At 36.2% G+C, this 24955-nt stretch overlaps 2 protein-coding genes across 2 annotated transcripts; one reads left to right on the top strand and one right to left on the bottom strand.

Annotated features, from left to right (window-relative positions):
• The first annotated feature begins 877 nt into the window (after nt 1-877).
• LOC132563498 (calpain-15-like) lies at nt 878-19787 on the top strand. Its single transcript, XM_060228260.1, has 12 exons — nt 878-2874; nt 3332-3540; nt 6276-6459; nt 6961-7105; nt 7538-7610; nt 8737-8862; nt 9283-9444; nt 10861-11022; nt 12291-12487; nt 12967-13121; nt 13520-13698; nt 15075-19787. Exons 1-12 carry the CDS (start codon nt 910-912, stop codon nt 15253-15255), a joined length of 3738 nt encoding a protein of 1245 aa, XP_060084243.1. The 5' UTR covers nt 878-909; the 3' UTR covers nt 15256-19787.
• Nucleotides 19788-23068: 3281 nt separating this feature from the next.
• Nucleotides 23069-23548, bottom strand: LOC132563488 (uncharacterized). Its single transcript, XM_060228249.1, has one exon. It carries the CDS (start codon nt 23546-23548, stop codon nt 23069-23071), a length of 480 nt encoding a protein of 159 aa, XP_060084232.1.
• Nucleotides 23549-24955: the final 1407 nt, after the last annotated feature.

Raw genomic sequence — 24955 nt, 5'->3', positions numbered from 1 at the left:
TTCAGTCTTCTTTTTTTCCTCTCTTATATTACCAAGTACTGGCTTTTGGATTTAAATTGATGTGTTGGGTATCATTTTCCTCGAGTATATACTAGCATAATTCTGTACCCCTATATTTACATTGTAATGGGCTATGATACAAATAAATAAATGTGATTTTAAATTGTTCCAATTGAACAAATTTGTATCTATTTAGTGTCACAATTACTAGATCACCTGGCAAAGTACTTATAAAAATATTATACTTTGAGTATTGTACAACGAAAGCAAATTAATATGAATTGTAACACAGCCATGAATAGATTGTAACAAAAAACTTGTTTAATTTTCATAGTAATATGTTTTTGAATAAATATGAAAAACCTATACAAACTCAAAAGTAAATAAAAAAATATCTGGTGATTAGATTACAGAGATCACTCTGACCTACATTTTGACCTTTGACTCGCATCTAACAAAATTTTTGTTGACTCTACCTCCTACACTACTTGTCACTAGAACTTCATACCTGGGGTTTGCCTGATTCACCTTGGTGAGGCAATGTGTTAATGTAAGGGACTGTAATTCTCAGGAGGATCTTATTTCAAAATTTGCTTTATTGAGTTAAAATAATAAACAACAGTAATTATTCTATTAATGTTTTATAAACTAATAAAATAAAAACTCCAAATTAGCCAAACACACATATTAGTACCTTTTCTTTCTTGTCAACCCAACTTAAGTTATGACACTTTTGTTCATAGTATATGTATGAATCAATCCGGATCAAATAAATCTTTTCAAATATAATTTGTTTTATTCAAAGCAAATAATACAATTCCATTTTTTTCAGAATAAAAGGTTTTGAGAATTCTCATCTGTTCTGGGGACATTGCCTGCAGTTACCATGGTTATCCCTGGCCCCTGAGGATGGAGTATGAAGTGCCCGAGCAGCTGTGGACCTGTGATTCCTGTACCCTTACCAATGGTGAGGGAAGAGATACATGTACAGTCTGTGGGAGGGAAAGACAGCTGTTTCCTGGACAACACTGTCCCCCTCTGGAGCCCCGCAATATCAGAGATGGGGCAACTAGTCATACAAGTCCTCTCTCACCGCAGGGAGGAGTCAGACCAAAAGTTTTGACAAGTAATTCTAAAGTTCCTCCCCCTAGACCCTCCCCTCTTGGAGGTCCAACTGATCCTATCACTGTTGACATGGAGACTACACAGGGACAACTTTGGGATTGTGACAATTGTGCAATGAAAAATGTAAGGGGCTCTGATAACTGTGTGAATTGTCGGACACACAAGGAGGAGGAAGTAATTATCATTAATGATGACGATGAGTATGTTGTCCGATACAACCATATCTCTTCCCCAACTGTTTTGGAGCCTGCAAATTCCATGGCTCCAACAAGGAAATCTGAACCAACATTGGAGAAGGCTAGCAAGGAAAAACCTGCACCACAGGAATGGGCTTGTAAACGCTGCACATTGACAAATGCTCCTGGTAACAAAAAGTGTTCGTTATGCGAAACTCCAAAGGAAATTAAGATGCCAACCTTAGCTTATGATAGAACTGATGAGTTTCCTACTTCAAGTAAACGAGGTGTCCCAGACGGTATGGAGTCTGAGTCCCATAAAAATAAAAACGGTGTCCAAAGGCAGGTGAAAACTACGAAAGGAAATGAATCCGGTGTAATGCCCAAAACACGTGATAATGCTGGAATATCACGGAGGTCAAAATCTGACACTCTAGTTGCTATGACAGATGAATGGGTGTGTAAGTCATGCAGTTTTTCATGTAATCCTTCTTGGAGTGCAAAGTGCACGTGCTGCTTGGTGTCAAGACAGACAACTCCTGCTGGTAGTTCAAGTCCTGCCCATCAAAGAGCAAGCAGTATTCCTGTCTCCCCACCAGACAGGCTTTTGATGATCAGTCAGTCCTCAAATAGAGCAGAAACAGGTCACTCAGAAAAACAATCCCCCAGACTGAATCATAATCCCTTAGGTAAACGTTCAGTAACTAAGTTAAAATCAGAAGATGTGAGTTCCCCACCTAAAAGTAAGACAAAATTTTGGAATTGCCCTTTATGTACTTTTCAGAATCCAAAAACAGTTCTAGCATGTGGTATGTGTGGTACTGAAAAGGCAATGCCATCCGATTTACATTGGAACTGTCCCAAATGTACTTTAAGAAATCGAAAAGAAGTGACTGTCTGCAAAGCATGTGGAAGCAAAATGAAAAGTGAAACGGAAAACAGCACAGGAAGTAGAGACGGTGATGAGATAGGTATTGATGTCCATGCTGGTGTTACGGGCAGTGAAAAGGATAGCAGTATTCAAACGCCAAGGCAATCTCCAGGCGGAAAAAAAATCGGACGAGAATCAGGTGTCTCGGAAGATACATGTACACAAAAGATAACTCCAGCTAGAAAGCAACCAGAAAGGAAATCAAATTTCCTGGAAGATTTACAGAGATTAACATCGCCTAAAGAGGAGTCATCTGCGGCAAGTGCTTCTCATAAATCCAGTCAAGGAAAGGACAAAACAGACAAAAGTTCTATAGGAAAAGACAAAAAACTGAAAGGTTCTTTAGGTAAAGACAAACCTGACAAAGGTTCTTTAGGTAAAGACAAACCTGACAAAGGTTCTTTAGGTAAAGACAATAGTTTAGATAAGGTTAAAAGTGTATGGTCTTGTTCTGAATGTACCTATAAGAACTCACTAAATAACACTCAGTGCAAAGTTTGTAGAACACTCCACACAAAGACAGACGTTTCGTCTAGCATGTCATTACAACGACAGCAGAGCACACTCATGGATGATATACGAAAGACAGAAGAAAGCGATGCTCTGGAGTTGTGGCAGCATATTACTTTCTTTTGTCGCCAGGTAAATATAACCATCACCATAGAAACAATTAAGGTCTGTGCCATCAGAGAGTTATCTCATGTAAGGTGCCTTTTGCTTGTAAGAGTTCAGGTATGTTATTCTATAAATCTACTGGAGTCAAAAACAGAATTAGTTCTTAAAAACTTCAGATGATTTTTGCAATCTCTTAGTTATGTGAACTTTTCTGTGTTTTAAGTCTATAGAATCATTGTTTACTTCTGCTAGCATTTTGTTGATTTGTTTCAATACAGCTAAACAAATGTGAGTTACATTCAAACAGATGGTGTGTGTATACATGTAATTTAAAAATGTTTTTATTCAAACATGGCCTTTGATAAAGTTGTAGCTCATAGATCCTTGTGAAAGAGTATATTTAAGTAAGTAAGCTATTTCAAAAATTTGGAAACACACCACTAACATAGTTATTTCATCAGTTGTGTTGTATTTTCCTTTGTAGCAGAAGGAACCATTTATAGATGACGCTTTCCCTCCTGCTGTTAAATCCCTGTTTTATGATAGTTCTGCACCATTCACGTCCACAACTGTAAATTGGTGTCGGCCTGATGACATCACAATGGACCAAGTGGGTGAGGATGAAATACCTTGGGCAGTGTACAGGACACCAATGCCAGAGGACATTTCACAAGGACTTCTGGGTAACTGTTGGTATGTACATCACAAGGACTTCTGGGTAACTGTTGGTATGTACAACACAAGGACTTCTGGGTAACTGTTGGTATATACATTGTACAACACAAGGACTTCTGGGTAACTGTTGGTATGTACAACACAAGGACTTCTGGGTAACTGTTGGTATATACATTGTACAACACAAGGACTTCTGGGTAACTGTTGGTATGTACAACACAAGGACTTCTGGGTAACTTTAGGTATATACATTGTACAACACAAGGACTTCTGGGTAACTGTTGGTATATACATTGTACAACACAAGGATTTCTGGGTAACTGTTGGTATATACAATGTACAACGCAAGGACTTCTGGGTAACTGTTGGTATATACAGTGTACAACACAAGGACTTCTGGGTAACTGTAGGTATGTACAACACAAGGACTTCTGGGTAACTGTAGGTATATACATTGTACAACACAAGGACTTCTGGGTAACTGTTGGTATATACAATGTACATCACAAGGTCTTCTGGGTAACTGTTGGTATATACAATGTACATCACAAGGTCTTCTGGGTAACTGTTGGTATATACATTGTAAACCACATGGACGTCTGGGTAATTGTTGGTTTGTACATCACAAGGACTTCTGGGTAACTGTTGGTATGTACATCACAAGGACCTCTGGGTAACTGTTGGTATGTACAACACAAGGACTTCTGGGTAACTGTAGGTATATACGTTGTACAACACAAGGATTTCTGGGTAACTGTTGGTATATACAATGTACATCACAAGGTCTTCTGGGTAACTGTTGGTATATACATTGTAAACCACAAGGACGTTTGGGTAACTGTTGGTATATACATTGTAAACCACATGGACTTCTGGGTAATTGTTGGTTTGTACATCACAAGGACTTCTGGGTAACTGTTGGTATATACAGTGTACACCACAAGGACCTCTGGGTAACTGTTGGTATATACAGTGTACACCACAAGGACTTCTGGGTAACTGTAGGTATATATATTGTACAACACAAGGACTTCTGGGTAACTGTTGGTATATACAGTGTACAACACAAGGACTTCTGGGTAACTGTAGGTATGTACAACACAAGGACTTCTGGGTAACTCTAGGTATATATTGTACAACACAAGGACTTCTTGGTAACTGTTGGTATATACAATGTACACCACAAGGACTTCTGGGTAACTGTTGGTATATACAATGTACACCACAAGGACTTCTGGGTAACTGTTCATATGTATGTCACAGGAACTTCTAGGTAACCGTTGGTATGTACATCTATAAACATTACAGGAAATTCTAGGTAACCGTTGGTGTGTACATCTATACACATTACAGGAAATTCTAGGTAACCGTTGGTGTGTACATCTATACACATTACAGGAAATTCTAGGTAACCGTTGGTGTGTACATCTATACACATTACAGGAAATTCTAGGTAACCGTTGGTGTGTACATCTATACACATTACAGGAAATTCTAGGTAACCGTTGGTGTGTACATCTATACACATTACAGGAAATTCTAGGTAACCGTTGGTGTGTACATCTATACACATTACAGGAAATTCTAGGTAACCGTTGGTGTGTACATCTATACACATTACAGGAAATTCTAGGTAACCGTTGGTGTGTACATCTATACACATTACAGGAAATTCTAGGTAACCGTTGGTGTGTACAGCTATACACATTACAGGAAATTCTAGGTAACCGTTGGTGTGTACATCTATACACATTACAGGAAATTCTAGGTAACCGTTGGTGTGTACATCTATACACATTACAGGAAATTCTAGGTAACCGTTGGTGTGTACATCTATACACATTACAGGAAATTCTAGGTAACCGTTGGTGTGTACATCTATACACATTACAGGAAATTCTAGGTAACCGTTGGTGTGTACAGCTATACACATTACAGGAAATTCTAGGTAACCGTTGGTGTGTACATCTATACACATTACAGGAAATTCTAGGTAACCGTTGGTGTGTACATCTATACACATTACAGGAAATTCTAGGTAACCGTTGGTGTGTACATCTATACACATTACAGGAAATTCTAGGTAACCGTTGGTGTGTACATCACAGGAAATTTGTATACACAACAAAGATCATTCTGTATAATTGTTAGTATATGCATCACTGTGAATTCTTGCAGGAATAACTCTTGGCACTACACAACACATGGAATTAAGGTAACTGTTGGCATGTACAAAACACAGACTTATGGGTAACAATATTTAAAAAGTAAAATTTAGAAAAATCTTTGTAACAAGTTACACATTAGTTATTTCAGGGTGCATATAGTTGGGGAAATATGAAATGCAATGAACATGTTGGAGAATTTTGGATTAGTGTTGCAGGAAAATGTGGGTAAAGGTTTTGTTCTTGAAATATGGATTGTTCTGGTGATTGTTTTTGTGTTTACCTTGTGAATTTATTTATCATTGTCCAGACAATAATGATGTAGTAATACATGTAGATACTAACAAAAACAAAAAGTATAAGACAACACATAGATAACCTAACCTTAGTCTTTGAATCCGAAGTGGTGTTCAAGGTCAGAATATTTGGAAAAGTGTGTTGAAATTAACAAAAGTTTGATAAGTTCAAAAGAAAGAAAAAGAAATTCTTTTAAATCTACTCGAGTAAGAAATAATTAGAAATTATTGTAAATTTATGTTAAAGATGTTTAAATGAAAACTCTATTTAGACCTGTAATTATGAATACAGGTTCCTGAGTGCATTAGCAGTGTTGGCAGAGCGTCCAGAACTTGTAGAGAAGATCATTCTGACAAAAGACTACTGTCCTCAGGGAGTTTACCAGGTTCGACTGTGTAAGGATGGTAACTGGCAGATTGTCCTTATTGATGACCTTCTGCCTTGTGACCCAAGGAACAAACTCATGTTCTCACAGGTAATTTCTGATCAGCTCCTCAGTTTCTGTAGGATAACATGTCCCCTTATAGAGCGTTATTGTGAAAATGGATCTTTAATTAACACATTAATGAATTTAATGCATTTTGTAATTATTTGAACTCAATAATTTCTTGATGAATGAAACCCATTTTGTCTGGATACTTTGTAGCCAGTGTGATAATGAGATTTTCAGTACCATAGGTAATTTGTTCATGCATGCCAATAGCAGTATACCACATAATGGATTTAATACCTCCTAAATTACTCCATTAGGTGTTACAAAAAAAGCTTGAATATATTTTTACCTTATTTCACCATGTCAGACTTTCACTATTGAGGAGCTGGGCTAAAACTACATTATTTAACTTCAAGTAATTTAATATTCACAAGTTCAATATTTGTCATACATCCATATGGCAAAAATTAGACACTGTGAAAATATGCTTTATGGTATTAGACTGTTACAAATACATATTTGTATGTATTTCTGGTGCTGCAGGCCAAGAGAAAACAACTGTGGGTGCCCCTGATTGAGAAAGCTATGGCCAAGCTTCATGGCTGCTATGAGGCATTGATTGCTGGAAAGTCAATAGAAGGCCTTGCCACCTTGACAGGTGCCCCATGTGAGAATATTGACCTTCAAGGTATGTAAATAACACTAACACTCCTGGCAGATCTTTCATACCCTCAGCTTGGTACCTATCATTTACTACTACCATTTTCCCAGGTTTGTCAAATCACATCTACATATAGGGTCTCATTAAGGTTATCCTATTCCAAAACTGTTAAATGTCAAACTTAATGGGGGAAAAAAAAGTAATGTTATTTTATTCATAACTCAGCGTTATGTTTCCAATTCAAATTTCTGCATGGTAAATTGCCACATATTTTCTTTTGCTAAACCTCCTTCAAAACGACTCTTTTATTGAACAGATATATATTGCAAGGAGTATAATTCTTCTCTCTTTGCCACCTTTTTATACAAGAAGCAGGTTTCTATGTACCTTTTTATTGTGTTTGGTAATTCCCTGAAGTTCCATTCAATATATTACTAAGACATAAGTATTATCTTGTAGATAACCAGCAAAGAGAAGAAGATATTGACCCAGACTTTATCTGGGCTCGCCTGCTGAGTTCACGAGATGCTGGGTAAATATTAATATCTGTTTCAGTCTTGCTAAAATATACATCACAAGATGTCAGACAATCTAACAATGTTTTTCAGGCATTTAAAGAGTAACCTTTGACCCTTCAATGTACACTGGCTATAAATGTCTTGAAAGGAAAGTACTTGAATATCATAAAAACGTTTCTGAAGTACAATGTTATATAGTTTTGATGACAGACTCTGAAATGTTATTGAAGTACAATGTTATATAGTTTTGATGACAGACACTGAAGTGTTGTTGAAGTACAATGTTATATAGTTTTGATGACAGACTCTGAAGTGTTGTTGAAGTACAATGTTATATAGTTTTAATGACAGACACTGAAGTGTTGTTGAAGTACAATGTTATATAGTTTTGATGACAGACACTGAAGTGTTGTTGAAGTACAATGTTTTATAGTTTTGATGACAGACTCTGAAGTGTTGTTGAAGTACAATGTTTTATAGTTTTGATGACAGACACTGAAATGTTATCGAAATACAATGTTTTATAGTTTTGATGACAGACACTGAAGTGTTGTTGAAGTACAATGTTTTATAGTTTTGATGACAGACTCTGAAATGTTATCGAAATACAATGTTTTATAGTTTTGATGACAGGCACTGAAGTGTTGTTGAAGTACAATGTTTTATAGTTTTGATGACAGAATCTGAAGTGTTGTTGAAGTACAATGTTTTATAGTTTTGATGACAGACTCTGAAGTGTTGTTGAAGTACAATGTTTTATAGTTTTGATGACAGACTCTGAAGTGTTGTTGAAGTACAATGTTTTATAGTTTTGATGACAGACTCTGAAGTGTTGTTGAAGTACAATATTTTATAGTTTTGATGACAGACTTTGAAGTGTTGTTGAAGTACAATGTTTTATAGTTTTGATGACAGACACTGAAGTGTTATTGAAGTACAATGTTATATAGTTTTGATGACAGACACTGAAGTGTTGTTGAAGTACAATGTTATATAGTTTTGATGACAGACACTGAAACGATATTGAAGTACAATGTTATATAGTTTTGATGTCAGACTTTGAAATGATATCTATTGTTTCTTTTCTACTTTTTCTGTTAAACATTATCAACTTCTTTATTTGTCTGTTTTAACCTATAGGTTCCTGATGGGAGGGTCCTGTGGAGGGGGCAACATGAAGGTAGATGAAGAGCGTTATGAGTCTGTAGGTCTGAGACCAAGACATTCTTACTCCATCTTGGATGTCAAGGATGTAGAGGGAAACAGGTGAGTAGTTCCTTATTTCATAAAAAATTTAGGTAACACTGGGTTTGTAGGTCAAGGACACATATAATACAAACTTGCAAAGTTGCAATGCTTGGTTTGTAAGGAGTCATAGACTTCAAATAATACTCAGCTTGTCAAGGTCAAGGACACAATGGTATCTAGGTCAGAAGTGAAGTATTTTCTACAGACTTAGGGTAATACTTGACCAGTGAGTAAATGACCAAGCAATATACCTGTCAGTTAAGTCACACAAATTTCAGGTAACAGTTGGTTTGTAGGTCAAGGACATTGAAGTATTTAGGTTTTATCTAAAAACTTTTAACAGCTCTTATGTAATTTGGTCAGTTGATGAAAGACAATACTGGTTATTAAGATAGGAATATGTAGATTAAGCTTTCTCCACCTTTTTTTTGTCAACAGGTTAATACGACTTCGGAATCCATGGGGAAGGTTCTCATGGAAAGGTGACTGGTATGATAACTCGCCTTGTTGGGACACAATTAGCTATCATGCCAAAGAGGATCTCATGCTACATGGTGACAATGCAGGCATCTTCTGGATGTCCCTCAGTGACCTCATGATGTAAGCCAACTTGTTCTATGCCTTTATAAAGGCCATCTGGTTCAAACAAAAGCAAACAAAGTTGAATTCAGCAAGTCCCCAATATTTTATGGGGGCTGTAGTTTTACCCCAACCAATCATGACCCAATGTCATCACTCGATTGCCTTTATTTTCTTGAGAGATTTCAATCAAATTTTATACTAAGTTCAACTATGACAATTTCTTATGTATTTCAGTGTCAGGGTTTCAAGGCCATTTTTATGTGTTGTGGCAATTTGCCATACATTGGTACTTATCTGAATGGGTGTGGGGACTTTTTTCATCCATATGTCTAACAGGCATATTCTTGTTTATGGTAAATTTTGCTGTTGATGAAGTACTTTTGGATAGTATCATAGATATTATTGCAAAAAATTGTGAAAAAAAAAATGTTATAAGACAAATATAAAATACAAATACAAGATCTAAATTGGGGCAATATTCTCATTTAATATCTCTTACTTTGATGACATCACACTGCATATGATGTTATGATGTCATGATGTCACATTGGAGCCAATGGGAACCTTTAGCCAATCAAATCATTGCTAGGTCATATTACACATGTGTGATAGCACAAAGTTATATAATGGGTATTGTTTCACTGATGATAGAGTAGTTATGTGATAAATGACATATCATGAAAGAGCAATGTGCCATATACAGTGTTATCCTTATCAGTGTCATCAAGGTCAAAGCAAAGCATTGTATACAATTTGCCCAAATCATAGTTTGATATATATTTTTAGTTTTTCAAAAACTTCACTGAAGGAAATAAAATAAATGGCTGTTTTATCTTTTATACAATACTTGTGTCTTAAGAAGCCTTAAGTTAAGGACCTAAGGGTGGAAGCTTTTCTAAGTCTTTATGTAAAGACTGAATATTATGTGTGAAAATTTTCTAAAGAATGTCTTATCATAGTACAGCTCTGGGGTGTTGAATGTTTATAAAACTGTTTTGGTCTGTTCTACGATGGCATTATCAAATACAGCTCTGGGATATTGAATGTTTACAATACTGTTTTGGTCTGTTCTACAATGACAATACAAAAATACAGCTCTGGGATGTTAAATGTTTACAATACTGTTTTGGTCTGTTCTACAATGACAATACAAAAATACAGCTCTGGGATGTTGAATGTTTACAATACTGTTTTGGTCTGTTCTACAATGACAATACAAAAATACAGCTCTGGGATGTTAAATGCATTAAGATTTTCATTTATTGAAAAATAAATCTAAAATTATTGATTTTTCAATAATTTGTTTGTAATTTGAAATAGATATTAGGGGATCCCTTGCTTCCATCTGACTGGAAATTTTATAAATACTGATGCATTTGTTTGTTTTCCGATTTTTGTTTTCAATAAAAAAAATGCTTCCGATTTGTTTTGTAGATATTTTGACAGCATTGACATTTGTAAGGTGCGACCTGATTGGAGGGAAACTAGGATCAATGGGACTTTGCCATCCAATGCCAGAGAGTCTTTCAAAATGGTGAAGCTAACAGTGTTCTATACATCTGAAGTGGAGATTTGTCTGTTCCAGGAAGGAATGAGGTAAGTACACATATCTACTGTAAAATTTCCAAGTCATGTCACGATTTGACCTTTCATCAATACTGGAGTCAATTATTCTCCTGGCAATTTTATTCAGAGATTTTGCATACTTAATCTTAAAGTTGGTTTGTTTCAAATAAAGTTGTGATTAGGTGATCTCTAAGAAATAGTGCAAAAAACTAACTTTGTATTATGATAAGAACAAGAACCAGGTGTTTATAAATCCAGTTTGAAGTAATACAGCACAATATCCATTTACATCAGTAATATATTATTGAAGTTATTGTGCCCATGAGTACACACAGCGCATGTATGTCTAGTAGCTGAAGAAAAACAAGGCTCAGGTCAGAGAGTAGTTGACCTTTAACTTTTTTGCCTGGTTAAAGTTTGAGGTCAGTGTAGTTTATCTTTAACCTTTGCCAGGTTAAAGTTCCATGACAAAGAGCAGCTGACGTTAAATTCTTTGCATTGTCAAAATTCCAGAGCAATTTGTAATTCATCTTTCACCTTTTTATTATAAAAGGTCAAGGACAGAGTAATTGACCTTATACCTTTGCCCATCCTCGATACTCCAAGGGTTACAATCACTTTCGCACATCCTCGATACTCCAGGGGTTACAATCACTTTTGCCCGTCCTCGATACTCCAGGGGTTACAATCACTTTTGCCCGTCCTCGATACTCCAGGGGTTACAATCACTTTTGCCCATCCTCGATACTCCAAGGGTTACAATCACTTTCGCACATCCTCGATACTCCAGGGGTTACAATCACTTTCGCACATCCTCGATACTCCAGGGGTTACAATCACTTTTGCCTGTCCTCGATACTCCAGGGGTTACAATCACTTTTGCCCGTCCTTGATACTCCAGGGGTTACAATCACTTTTGCCCATCCTCGATACTCCAGGGGTTACAATCACTTTTTGCTCTCTGCACCCCTGGAACATGTCATGGCAAAATCAAAGTAATTTGATTGATTCCAGGAGAAAAATCCTGACAAATCATAGCCTGATATGCTCCTTGTGAAGATTACAGAGGAGCGACACCCAACGTCAAAGCTATTACAATATACTGTTATGCAACATCGAAATTTGTTTGATGTACATCAAAGGATTAAACTTGTCTTTTCGTCTTGTCCACAAGGTGTCACACATGGAACCTTCAATTTTGCCATGTCTAGTTAAAGTTCCATGTCCTTATTGAGACAACTTACACTTTTCCTTGTTTAAGTTTCAGTATATATGGTAATTTAACATTTGCCTTGTAGGAGTACTAAGACAGAGAGTAAGAACCCAGCTGACCTCTGTGTGCTGATACTAAGAGACTCGTCAAACACCACCCAGGCGTTTGGTCCCCTGGTGGAGAGTAGCCAGAGACAGATCCGGAGTTTTGTTGGCTGTAGTAAGATGCTGGAGCCTGGGGAGTATATTCTTGTCCCTTTGGCCTTCAACCAATGGACTCTCAGTAAGAATGAACTGAAGTAACATATAATAGTAACAAAACAATTTGTTCTTCCTTACCTATTCTTCTTGGTAAATGAAGCATATTGAAAATATAGTATATCAAGACTTAGATTAGCTGAATCATTTTTCAATGCTTTATTGATAATTAAGATCAGTATAATTTTGTTTTACAGCTAACTTTAACAAAACTTTAATCATACTGAAATGTCCTCGATAAAAATAGTTGGGTTTGTAATGTTACTTGATTGGTCACTAAGATGAATACTCATATTCATCATATTACAAAAATTGCCCTGTGTTAAAGAGGCAATAGGCCATGCATATTTGTGGTTTACAAGGTATGTACGGCAGCATTTGCTGAAAAATTAATTTTGTCGTCAAATCAAGGTCTGATTTATCACATTTCTCAAAACTTCATTGAAAATTGAAATTCAGTCTTAAATTTGAATTCAAAATTTATGAACATTTTTCATTTCACAGGTACAAAGCCAGTAGTGAAACATGAATTTGTGCTGACAGTTCATAGCTCTAAAGCTCTGATGGTGGAAGAACTGGATACAAAACCTGATAAGTATCAGTATGCTATGGCTAGTGCAGTAATGGAGCTTGCTGTGGCCAAGGGCAAACGTGAGGGTGTAAGTATCAGTATATACTAGTATATTATTATGAAACATATGAATACAATTGAACCTATCCACTTGATACTGGCTTTGGAAACCTTCCACTGTGACTCAGTATAGTATAGATATTACCTAGATGTTGAGTAGTGATGTAACTTAAATTTTTTTTTTAAATTCACAGACATTAATATTGATGTTTAAGAAGTAAAATGGGGATTCTCTATGGGCCCAAATTTGATGGAATTTATTGTTACAAGAAACACTGAGATGTGGCAATAGGTTGAAGGTATTCAATTTGAACTAAATATGAAACATCAGTGAACCTGAAAATTGCAAAAAAATAAAAAGGATGCTGCATTTTGCCTGCTGTAATTTGTGATGGCTCTTTATCTTGCCCTGTCTGTATATCACAGGTGAGAGAGACTGTGACGGTTTACTCTCTCATGCACGGCTGGTCTGGAGGATTTTTTGTCGTGGAAAATCGAAATGCTGACCGATGTCTCCACATCAAGTGTGATTGTACAGAGAGTTCTAATGTTGTGTCAACTCGAGGGGTGCTCAAAACTGCTGATTGTATTCCACCACTGCACAGGTATAAACAATGCTTTCCCTTACCCTGGACAGGTAAATCCATGCTTTTTACTGGTGTGAGATTTCCTTGTCTCTTACCCTGGACAGGTAAATCTACACTTTTTACTGTTGTGAGATTTCCTTGTCTCTTACCCTGGACAGGTAAATCCACACTTTTTACCGGTGTGAGCTTTCCTTGCCCCTTACCCAGGACAGGTAAATCCACACTTTTTACTGTTGTGAGATTTCCTTGTCTCTTACCCTGGACAGGTAAATCCACACTTTTTAATGATGTGAGATTTCCTTGTCTCTTACCCTGGACAGGTAAATCCACACTTTTTACTGGTGTGAGATTTCCTTGTCTCTTACCCTGAACAGGTAAATCCACACTTTTTACAGTTGTGAGATTTCCTTGTCTCTTACCCTGGACAGGTAAATCCACACTTTTTACTGGTGTGAGATTTCCTTGTCTCTTACCCTGAACAGGTAAATCCGCACTTTTTACTGGTGTGAGATTTCCTTGTCTCTTACCCTGGACAGGTAAATCCACACTTTTTACTGGTGTGAGATTTCCTTGTCTCTTACCCTGGACAGGTAAATCCACACTTTTTACTGTTGTGAGATTTCCTTGTCTCTTACCCTGGACAGGTAAATCCACACTTTTTACTGTTGTGAGATTTCCTTGTCTCTTACCCTGGACAGGTAAATCCACACTTTTTACTGTTGTGAGATTTCCTTGTCTCTTACCCTGGACAGGTAAATCCATGCTCTTTACTGTTGTGAGATTTCCTCGTCTCACCTGAGAGGTGAGATGAGGGGATTCTTCTGTCATTCAGTGATATGATGTCACAGTAACAATTTAATGACTTGTCATTAACAATTAAATCATTTAAATGATGCAAAGCGCTGGGACACCAAAACATTTACTAGTACATAATGGGGGTCAGAAAGGTAAGCAAAAACTATTCATTCACCCCCTTGTTTGTGAGATAGTGGGGGACCCTAGGGAAAACCCCTCATCCCTCGGGAAAAGATGATTAAGTTGCGAACTCTCAGTAAGTCTCCTGTTTGCTAACTTAGTCGTCTTTCCCCTCAGGTTGAGATCCACCTATTCCACGTTCAAGGGGTTGAAAGATTCTTTAAACCTCTCACCTACTGATTCAACCTCATAAGAACACTTGGGATTAATATATCAATCGATTTTTCAAAGAATATTGAAAAAAAAATCTGAGAAATAAGTTGTAACATTTTAATGGTTTTATTCTGATAGGAAAAATTCTTTGATGAGATACAGAATTATCAAATGGGCTTATTCTCTAGTGTACTATACAGGTCTATGGTCCTCTTATTGAATATGATGAACTGTGCCTTTGATTGTGTTTTTAATATTGTTAATAGACAGGTGTTGATGATACTGAGTCAGCTGGAGCGCAGTGCCCCCTACCATCTGTCTCGTCGACTTCTACATCGTATGGATCGTGTACCAACTGGACTTGGGGACTGGGCGTCACCTGGTGTGAATCATGATCCTCTACTCACAGCTCATGTGATGGGCCTCCATACACCACGACCCCTGTAACCTGTCAATCATTTCAAACCTCGATCTCATGTCTGTCTATCTATCGGTCAATGAAATGTAAAGATAGGACAAATATGAAGCAAGGGTCAACCAACACCACACTTTAATTGAAATACCTGGAAATCTCTTCAAGGATGTTGTTGAGTATTTGTTTTAGAACACAGCAAACTGATATGATCATACTCCTCTTTGAATATTTTGAAGCACTTTGATATTAAAATTTAAAGAAAAAATTCTTTAATTTAATTTAAGTTTAATTCTACAACATATAAGTTAGTGGAAGCCTGACTCAGTGAAAGGTAACAACTTCGGCAGGGATAAAATTGAGTTATTGAAATCAGGTAGTTAGAGTGGTCAATTTTCATAGGTGCAGCCATCCAAAAAAGGCACTAGTCATATTTAATGGGTAGAGTGAATTCCAGTGGAAAGAGTTCTGTTTATTAGGTAGAGTCATTTCCTATCTGGAGGATTAAATTTTTTTAAAGTCATATTGGGATGAGAAGATTTTAATAGGTCGAGTCCATCCATGACAAGGAGATTCTATTTTAATTTTAATGAGTCAGTTTACAGTTGGAAGATTTCATTTTAACTTTTAGAGTCCATTCACATTGCATGATCTTGACATAAGTTAAATAAGTCAAATCTCAATTCTAAGAGTTTGAGTTAATTAGTCACATTAGTGTAGGAGAAGTATGTTTCAAGTCAAAATGGGAGGAGACATTTTATCTAGAGGTCAATACATGTATGTCAAGTCACAGCAGAGGGATTCAAATTTAATGGGAGAATGTACAAGTAATTCAGAGTCTTTTCATCCCCCAATCCCCCCTAAACCCCAACCGCACCCTCACTCCTGCTTCAAACAATGACAATGAGCCTTTGTTTAGAATGTATGAGGGATAGACTAAATCGATGGAGTAGTCAGTGTACATTGTAAGATGTATGAATAACAATGAGTTTGATTTATGAATACATTCTTGCTGAAATGAAGATAATTTTAGTATCAATTATTGACATGTTTTAGTGTACAAATTAAGCCATGTTTTAGTTTACAAATTAAGCCATGTTTTAGTTTAGTATCACAATCACTTGCCTGTTTAAACACGACCACACATTTAAGTAGAAATAGTGACACAATTTAGTAAAGAGACATTTTTTAATTTGCCTGGTGATATGAACTGCAGCATTTTTGTTGTTGACAAATTTTCCTTATTTTTATAGTTAAGCACAGAAGGTCTGCAGGTGCCTTTTTGATACTTTTAATTGTTGTTATCAGTCTTATCTTGTAGTAATGTGAACAATCAATAGGTAGATAAAACTGTGGAGGGTATGATACAACTTTAATGTAATTCTGACCTGCTGAAGTTTTAATCAATTTTTTGATAAATACTGAGTATGTATTATACCAATTATAGACACACCAAGTGCTTTCCAAGATCAGAGAGATGCTGGGAATACACTATTAAGTTTCAGACAAGCTATTCTGTACTTAATGTTTTTATTTAGGGACAAATAAATGCTGATAATGTCATTCTAACTATATGAAATCTAGCATCATTCTATCGATTCAATTGTTAATCTATCATTTCATGAGAGAAATCTATGTTAGGAGCTGAATATATGTAAAATCACAGGGACTCTAGTAATTTGGTTTAGTATTTCAACTTATTTGCTTTTGTATCTTATTTCTGCAAATGTTGCTTTTGGAAAGCTCATAACTTTTCTGATACTAGTAATAATACATTGAGTAATATCAAACTAAATACCTGTGGTTATCTGTTAATGGAAAACTCATAACTTTTCTGATACTAGTAATAATACATTGAGTATTATCTAGCTAAATACCTGTGGTTAACTGTTGATGGAAAGCTCATAACTTTTCTTACACTAGTAATAATGCATTGAGTAATATCAAACTAAATACCTGTGGTTATCTGTTGATGGAAAACTCATAACTTTTCAGATACTAGTAATAATACATTGAGTATTGTCTGGCTAAATACTTGTGGTTATCTGTTGATGGAAAGCTCATAACTTTCAGATACTAGTAATAATACATTGAGTAATATCAAACTAAATACTTGTGGTTATCTGTTGATGGAAAGCTCATAACTTTTCTGATACTTGTAATAATACATTGAGTAATATTTAGCTAAATACTTGTGGTTATCTGTTGATGGAAAGCTCATAACTTTTCTGATACTAGTAATAATACATTGAGTATTGTCTGGCTAAATACTTGTGGTTATCTGTTGATGGAAAGCTCATAACTTTTCTGATACTTGTAATGACACATTGAGTATTATCTAGCTAAATACCTGTTGTTATCTGCAGAGATGTGTTGTATCATATGACCACAATATGACTGACTTCACTGTATAGTGATATTGAAATACATTACTTGCATTCCTCTTTTTTTAGAAATTGTTTACAAAATGTTATCAGTTTCACTTGATTTTTTATGTTTATAATTACGGCATTCAGTGTTTCATTATTAATTTTTGTAATTAATTGTTACCATGTTAAACTGCAATGACCACAGGTGGTCAGCACATTTCCTTGGCTGGTCAGTAGTCAGGAATGGGCTTATTAATACTGGTACAGGAAAATAAAAAAGCATTTACTCTCATCTGTTAAAAATATAGATTAGACACTGTATGATAATTTTGTATGTTTTATATTTTTGTTGATTTTCTAGGTATTTTAATCCGTGAATTTATTGTCCCTGAGATGATAAAACAGTTAAAAATTAACACAATTGTTTTGTACAAATGAATATAGTGATTACTTTTGATCCTCAAAAAACAAGAGCCAACAAAGTCATAAATTTTGAAGAATCATGAAATTTAAACCTTACAGATATCTTTTGATTTTACGGTATGGATCGGCTTCTTGCTGTTTAAATATGTAAAGTGATATTTCTTGCCAGGTAAAGTTTTATCCTACCTGTTGTTATCAATATCATGAGGTTGTTATCAAAGTTGCAATGTGATTACTGCATAGTTGGAAATTTTTGCGGGTTTACATTGTTGATTTTTTTTATCGGAGATGTCTGATTTTTCAGAAATGTTAATCTTTGCTGGTTCTCCATGAGCATATTTTCGTTTTAAAGGTCCCAGAGTCGAGCCTGAACAATAACACAGCTTTTCTTGTACTTTTAGTTTTTATTTCTAACAATATTTCTGGTTCCTCTCGCACCAGCACTTATGTTGTTTAGCTGCTGAAAGGAACACTCACTGAATGCAGTCTGGATAGAAAAAATGCAGATGAAATTAATGATACATTTATTATATAAATTTTTTTTTTTTTGTCATACCAGGTCTGCATTCAGCAAAACATTCTTGTAAAGGCTTCCCTTTTGTACAGCACATATAAGTATTACTATCACAACATTGTTATTAACCTTTTTGTGTTTAACAAGTATTTGTGTTCATTTTAACATGTTCTTTAATTTGAAATGTGTTACAAAATGATATTGATGAATTCAGTCCCCTTTACTGCCCTCTGTTGGTGACTGTTTAATTACAAGATTAGAGATTTCATTATAATTAAAATTATATAAAATACTGCCAAACAAACTTAGATACTGACTGTATCTGGTTCCATTTGACCATACTCAGAAATAATTATTTTAAAACACTCCATTACTACCTCCATTTTCCAGGTGTTTCAGTCATACATATCGGAAATCATTCATCTGATACTGCATGTAATTACACACAAGTTATATGGATGTGTAAATTGTTATCATTTTCAAATCTTTAATTTCCATTACGTAAAAACTTGCCAGAACTTTGTTTCTCTTATGGAGATATGGAACGAAATAAAATCGGGGAGAGCTTATGTTTTATTTCATTTGATGGTGTTTTTTTCATGCTTTAAAACACTAACCAAGAACATTTCATTCAGGAGTGGTTTATTTAGAAATTACACATCATAATTTTGTGTTGTGGTTCCATGATATTAAGCTTCAGGATACCTTGAATGAGACCTGTGATTTTTATTGTTAAAAAATTCTTTCTTGAGAAATTTGTTCACAGCTTTAAATACCAAATTATGTAATAACAGATAAAGAGAATTTATTTCTTTTTAAGAGACGGAAGAATTCTGCCACAAGAAACGGTTGTTGATATTACAAATGAGATTGAATTATGCTTTTTGGTCATTATGGAAATAAGCCTTATTTTTAAAGCATGGTGGACCAAATGAACTGCTGGTGAAATTGTGTACAATTTTTATGGTGGTCAGAGCTTGTCCATGGGAGACCCCTGTCATCAGTAATTGTTGACATTAGGATTCGTATCGGAAGTGCATAATAATGTTTTATTAAAGGCATCTTTAGTGATGACAAGTAAGATTGCATTGGATTAGTTCCATTTACTTTGTAGTGCCTGCTTGTAAAGCATGGATGTGGGATATGTACGCTTCATCATGTTTCGGTACTGTTTACCAATGTTTAAGGTAGATACGTTTTTGGTGATATACATGTGTTACATGTATGTGATAAGCATTATTTTTTCAAAATAAAATTTCTTTTAAAATATTTGTTGTTTGAATATCACTGCAGTACAATATACTGTAGGACAGTTCTAATTTTATCATTAAATACCTTTCTCTCTCCATGTTTCCTATCAATTGTCAAATGCAAATATATATATATTTGAAAAGAATAAAATCAACACAGCAAATGTATTCCGATGACGTTTTCAGGCCTAAATGCCATCTTCAGGTGATACATTTATTATAACGTCTTGGTAAAGACATTGTCACGTCATACATAATACATAAGATATATATATTTATATATATATATACAAACAACATTTTCCATTCAAAGTCTCCACTAGAAATATATGCTTTAACATATTCTACCTACAGTTACAATAATAACAAAAAGACATTGTCTTCAAAATCCCCTTGGTACCACACTACATTGCAATGCTGTAGTGGTTTACAAATGCATCAAGCAATATCACAGCAGCGCTGTAGAACAACATTACCTGAATAACATCAGGCAAGAATAAGCTCTGTAGCACATAAAGTTTCCCTCGTACAATGTATGAACTATGATATCTTTCTTAATTGAAGTTTAGTTAAATCACTGAAGTTTCCCACATACAAAGTATGAACAATGCTTTTCTCTGAACTGAAGTTTAGTTAAATTACTGAAGTTTCCCACATACAAAGTATGAACAATGCTTTCTTCTGAACTGAAGTTTCCCACATACAAAGTATGAACAATGCTTTCTTCTGAACTGAAGTTTAGTTAAGTCACTGAAGTTTCGACATACAAAGTAAAAAATGCTTTCCTTCTGAATTGAAGTTTAGTTAAATCACTGAAGTTTCCCACATACAAAGTATGAACAATGCTTTCCTTCTGAACTAAATTTTAGTTAAGTCACTGATATGTGAGAAATAGGTCATGGAGGTGGCTGAACACAGACCATAATGTTTATTATATTGAAGAAAAAAACTTAAAACAAAAGAAAGTGTACAGTTATATGGTGTTGAGAAATGGTTCTATCCTTGAAATTATTTTCTAGGTATAAACCACGGAAAAATTGCCCACAGATATTTCCTGTTATACAGTATGCCACCTACTTCCTTGTGTGGGGACTAAAAACTCTAATCTAAGACATTGGTATGTTTTTATCTCACCTGCTGTATGGGAACTTATCTTATGCGGTGGTGTGGTATCTGTTATCAATTTCTCCCTGAAAATGACTTTCAATAAATGAGAGGCTTACAGTCCAAATATTTTTGCCAAAATTCTGGCATTAATGAAATTGACTTAAAAATCACAGCTAGGTTTGAAAAGTGATTTTTTTTAAAAACTTCTCAATACCAAAAACAAATAATGAAATAAAAAGTTATTACAAAAATTATAATATTCAATCAATAGTAGGTTAAAATCAATGTCTTGGTCCACTTTTTTAGTTCATTGGGACAAAATATTTTGAATGACCAAAATGCTCAGGGATATGGTATTTGTCCAGTAGCTATGTTGGAAAAGAAAGGTATCAATAGTTACTTACCTGTTTCAACAATGTCTCCTTTCTATAGGCCTGTTGAGTTCGCTGTTAGTACATAAAATTTGGTTTCACTAAAATAAGTATGTTTACAGTACATGGTTAAAAACATGAAACAGACACTTGAAAGTGACATCAGCTCAGAAAAACAACACTATAAACACCTTTCATGGTAAATGATATCTCCGTCTATGAAGAGTTATCCAGGATATCTGGGACCTGGAGGAATGAGATATTTAAGATTTACTATGCTTTTGTACATTCTGTCCATGAGAAGTTTAACTCTAGCATACCATAACAATTTGAAGATGTTGAAATTATAACCAATTTAACCTTTGACCCTGAGGAGTATGGAATAAATTGTCCATTATTTTGGTTCACCTTTGACCATCTATAGAAGATTCCCAGCAATATATAAACTTTATCAAAATTAGATTTTGGCCTTATGAGAAGAAGTTTAAAATGACCATTGTTTACCAACAAATGATGCATGACAAAGACACATAACAATGGACCAATAGGCGATTAAAACAGCTAGTCACACGAGAGTTGATCTCAAAATTCTTTGTGATCATGACATTGCACCCGGACAGAAAGCCATCATCGGGATAATCATTGGATTTTGTGATGGTGATATACAGATCAATGTTGTAAAAAGTATTTTTGAAAAAAAATCACATTTGTAAAGAGACCAGCTATTCCAAGAGGCATATGGGGCCTGTGTTACCAGCCTGATGTACATACCAGGTACCACCAGTATAACAGAAGTTTGTAAGTATACTCTAACTGTAGTGATCATTACCAGTTTTTATTGATTTATGGTATAGAAATTTAACAAAACTAAGGGCACTGAAAGGGAGTTTTGGTATTGAAGTTGTATTCAAATTCAATCATATGTCACAGTGACCCATTACTTATGTCAATCATGAGATTATACCCATTATACAGTGGAAGTCAACACAAAGTCAATCTGGATATCTGGGGGTTTAGTGGGAGTAAACATTATACCAACCTGGACAGCTGGATGTTTAATGGGTGTCGATATAATGTCAGTCTGGATATCTGGAGGTTTAGTGGGAGTTAACATGATACCAACCTGGACAGCTGGATGTTTAATGGGTGTCGATATAATGTCAGTCTGGATATCTAGAGGTTTAGTGGGAGTTAACATGATACCAACCTGGACAGCTGGATGTTTAATGGGTGTCAATATAATGTCAGTCTGGATATCTGGAGGTTTAGTTGGAGTTAACATGATACCAACCTGGACAGCTGGATGTTTAATGGGGCGTCAATATACTGTCAGTCTGGATATCTGGAGGTTTAGTTGGAGTTAACATGATACCAACCTGGACAGCTGGATGTTTAACGGGCGGTAATATAATGTCAGTCTGGATATCTGGAGGTTTAGTGGGAGTTAACATGATACCAACCTGGACAGCTGGATGTTTAACAGGTGGTAATATATAATGTCAGTCTGGATATCTGGAGGTTTAGTGGGAGTTAACATGATACCAACCTGGACAGCTGGATGTTTAATGGGCGTCGATATAATGTCAGTCTGGATATCTAGAGGTTTAGTGGGAGTTAACATGATACCAACCTGGACAGCTGGATGTTTAATGGGCGGTAATATAATGTCAGTCTGGATATCTACAGGTTTAGTGGGAGTTAACATGATACCAACCTGGACAGCTGGATGTTTAACGGGTGGTAATATAATGTCAGTCTGGATATCTGGAGGTTTAGTGGGAGTTAACATGATACCAACCTGGACAGCTGGATGTTTAATGGGGCGTCAATATACTGTCAGTCTGGATATCTGGAGGTTTAGTTGGAGTTAACATGATACCAACCTGGACAGCTGGATGTTTAATGGGCAGTAATATAATGTCAGTCTGGATATCTGGAGGTTTAGTGGGAGTTAACATGATACCAACCTTGACAGCTGGATGTTTAATGGGCGGTAATATAATGTCAGTCTGGATATCTGGAGGTTTAGTGGGAGTTAACATGATACCAACCTGGACAGCTGGATGTTTAATGGGTGTCAATATAATGTCAGTCTGGATATCTAGAGGTTTAGTGGGAGTTAACATGATACCAACCTGGACAGCTGGATGTTTAATGGGCATCAATATACTGTCAGTCTGGATATCTGGAGGTTTAGTTGGAGTTAACATGATACCAACCTGGACAGCTGGATGTTTAACGGGCGGTAATATAATGTCAGTCTGGATATCTGGAGGTTTAGTGGGAGTTAACATGATACCAACCTGAACAGCTGGATGTTTAACAGGTGGTAATATATAATGTCAGTCTGGATATCTGGAGGTTTAGTGGGAGTTAACATGATACCAACCTGGACAGCTGGATGTTTAATGGGCGTCGATATAATGTCAGTCTGGATATCTGGAGGTTTAGTGGGAGTTAACATGATACCAATGAACAACTCTTAATGTGTGGGGTAAGGACAGTCGGGTGTGGGGTTGTGTTGACAAGGTAATGACAGCGAGTGTGGGGTTGCGTTGAGAAGGTAAGGACAGTGGGGTGTTGGGTTGTGTTGAGAAGGTAAGGACAGTGGGGTGTGGGGTTGTGTTGAGAAGGTAAGGACAGTGGGGTGTGGGGTTGTGTTGAGAAGGTATGGAGTCAGGTGTGAGGTTGTGTGGAGAAGGTAATGACAGTGGGGTGTGAGGTTGTGTTGAGAAGGTAAGGACAGTGGGGTGTGGGTTTGTGTTGAGAAGGTAAGGACAGTGGGGTGTGGGGTTGTGTTGAGAAGGTAAGGACAGTGGGGTTGTGTTGAGAAGGAAAGGACAGTGGGGTGTGGGGTTGTGTTGAGAAGGTAAGGAGAGTGGGTTGTGGGGTTGTGTTGAGAAGGTAAGGACAGTGGGGTGTGGGGTTGTGTTGAGAAGGTAAGGACAGTGGGGTGTGGGGTTGTGTTGAGAAGGTAATGACAGTGGGGTGTGGGGTTGTGTTGAGAAGGTAATGACAGTGGGGTGTGGGGTTGTGTTGAGAAGGTAATGACAGTGGGGTGTGGGGTTGTGTTGAGAAGGTAAGGACAGTGGGGTGTGGGGTTGTGTTGAGAAGGTAAGGACAGTGGGGTGTGGGGTTGTGTTGAGAAGGTAATGACAGTGGGGTGTGGGGTTGTGTTGAGAAGGTAATGACAGTGGGGTGTGGGTTTGTGTTGAGAAGGTAAGGACAGTGGGGTGTGGGGTTGTGTTGAGTAGGTAAGGACAGTGGGGTGTGGGTTTGTGTTGAGAAGGTAATGACAGTGGGGTGTGGGGTTGTGTTGAGAAGGTAAGGACAGTGGGGTTTGGGGTTGTGTTGAGAAGGTAAGGACAGAAAAATTGATCGTTTTACAAGCAAATTGGTCATTAAGATTTGTTACAGGCAAATCATTTGTTACAATGTTTGTTTTAAGACTTACAATCTGTTTATGTGTTGAAGGACTTGTACTTCATGGATTCAGAGAACTTGTGTATCATGTTTGCATCCATCACTAACTTTTCCGAGTTCTACATGGAGTTGGAGGAAAACAATGAGGTTGTAGAGTGTCTGCGTCTCCTCAATGAAATCATCGCTGACTTTGACAACGTTTACAATTGAAATTCACATATTGTTAAGAAAGTGTGCTAAAAATAACAATGTGTGTGTGCCTTTGCCTTTTATAGGGA

Source organism: Ylistrum balloti, unplaced genomic scaffold (assembly GCF_031769215.1).
Source record: "Ylistrum balloti isolate Yb309-2 unplaced genomic scaffold, AGI_CSIRO_Ybal_v1 Utg369674, whole genome shotgun sequence".
NCBI lineage: Eukaryota > Metazoa > Mollusca > Bivalvia > Pectinida > Pectinidae > Ylistrum > Ylistrum balloti.
The sequence above is the reverse complement of the archived record's forward strand: the minus strand, read 5'-3'. Positions and strand labels throughout refer to the sequence as shown.

Excerpts from the sequence above, each read along its gene's own strand:
- LOC132563498 (XM_060228260.1), top strand. The coding sequence starts at position 910 with ATGGAGTATGAAGTGCCCGAGCAGCTGTGGACCTGTGATTCCTGTACC. Across the intron at positions 12,488-12,966 it reads CTTCAACCAATGGACTCTCA|GTACAAAGCCAGTAGTGAAA; the intron begins GTAAGAATGAAC and ends TTCATTTCACAG. Across the intron at positions 13,122-13,519 it reads CCAAGGGCAAACGTGAGGGT|GTGAGAGAGACTGTGACGGT; the intron begins GTAAGTATCAGT and ends TGTATATCACAG.
- LOC132563488 (XM_060228249.1), bottom strand. The coding sequence starts at position 23,548 with ATGTTAACTCCCACTAAACCTCCAGATATCCAGACTGACATTATATTA.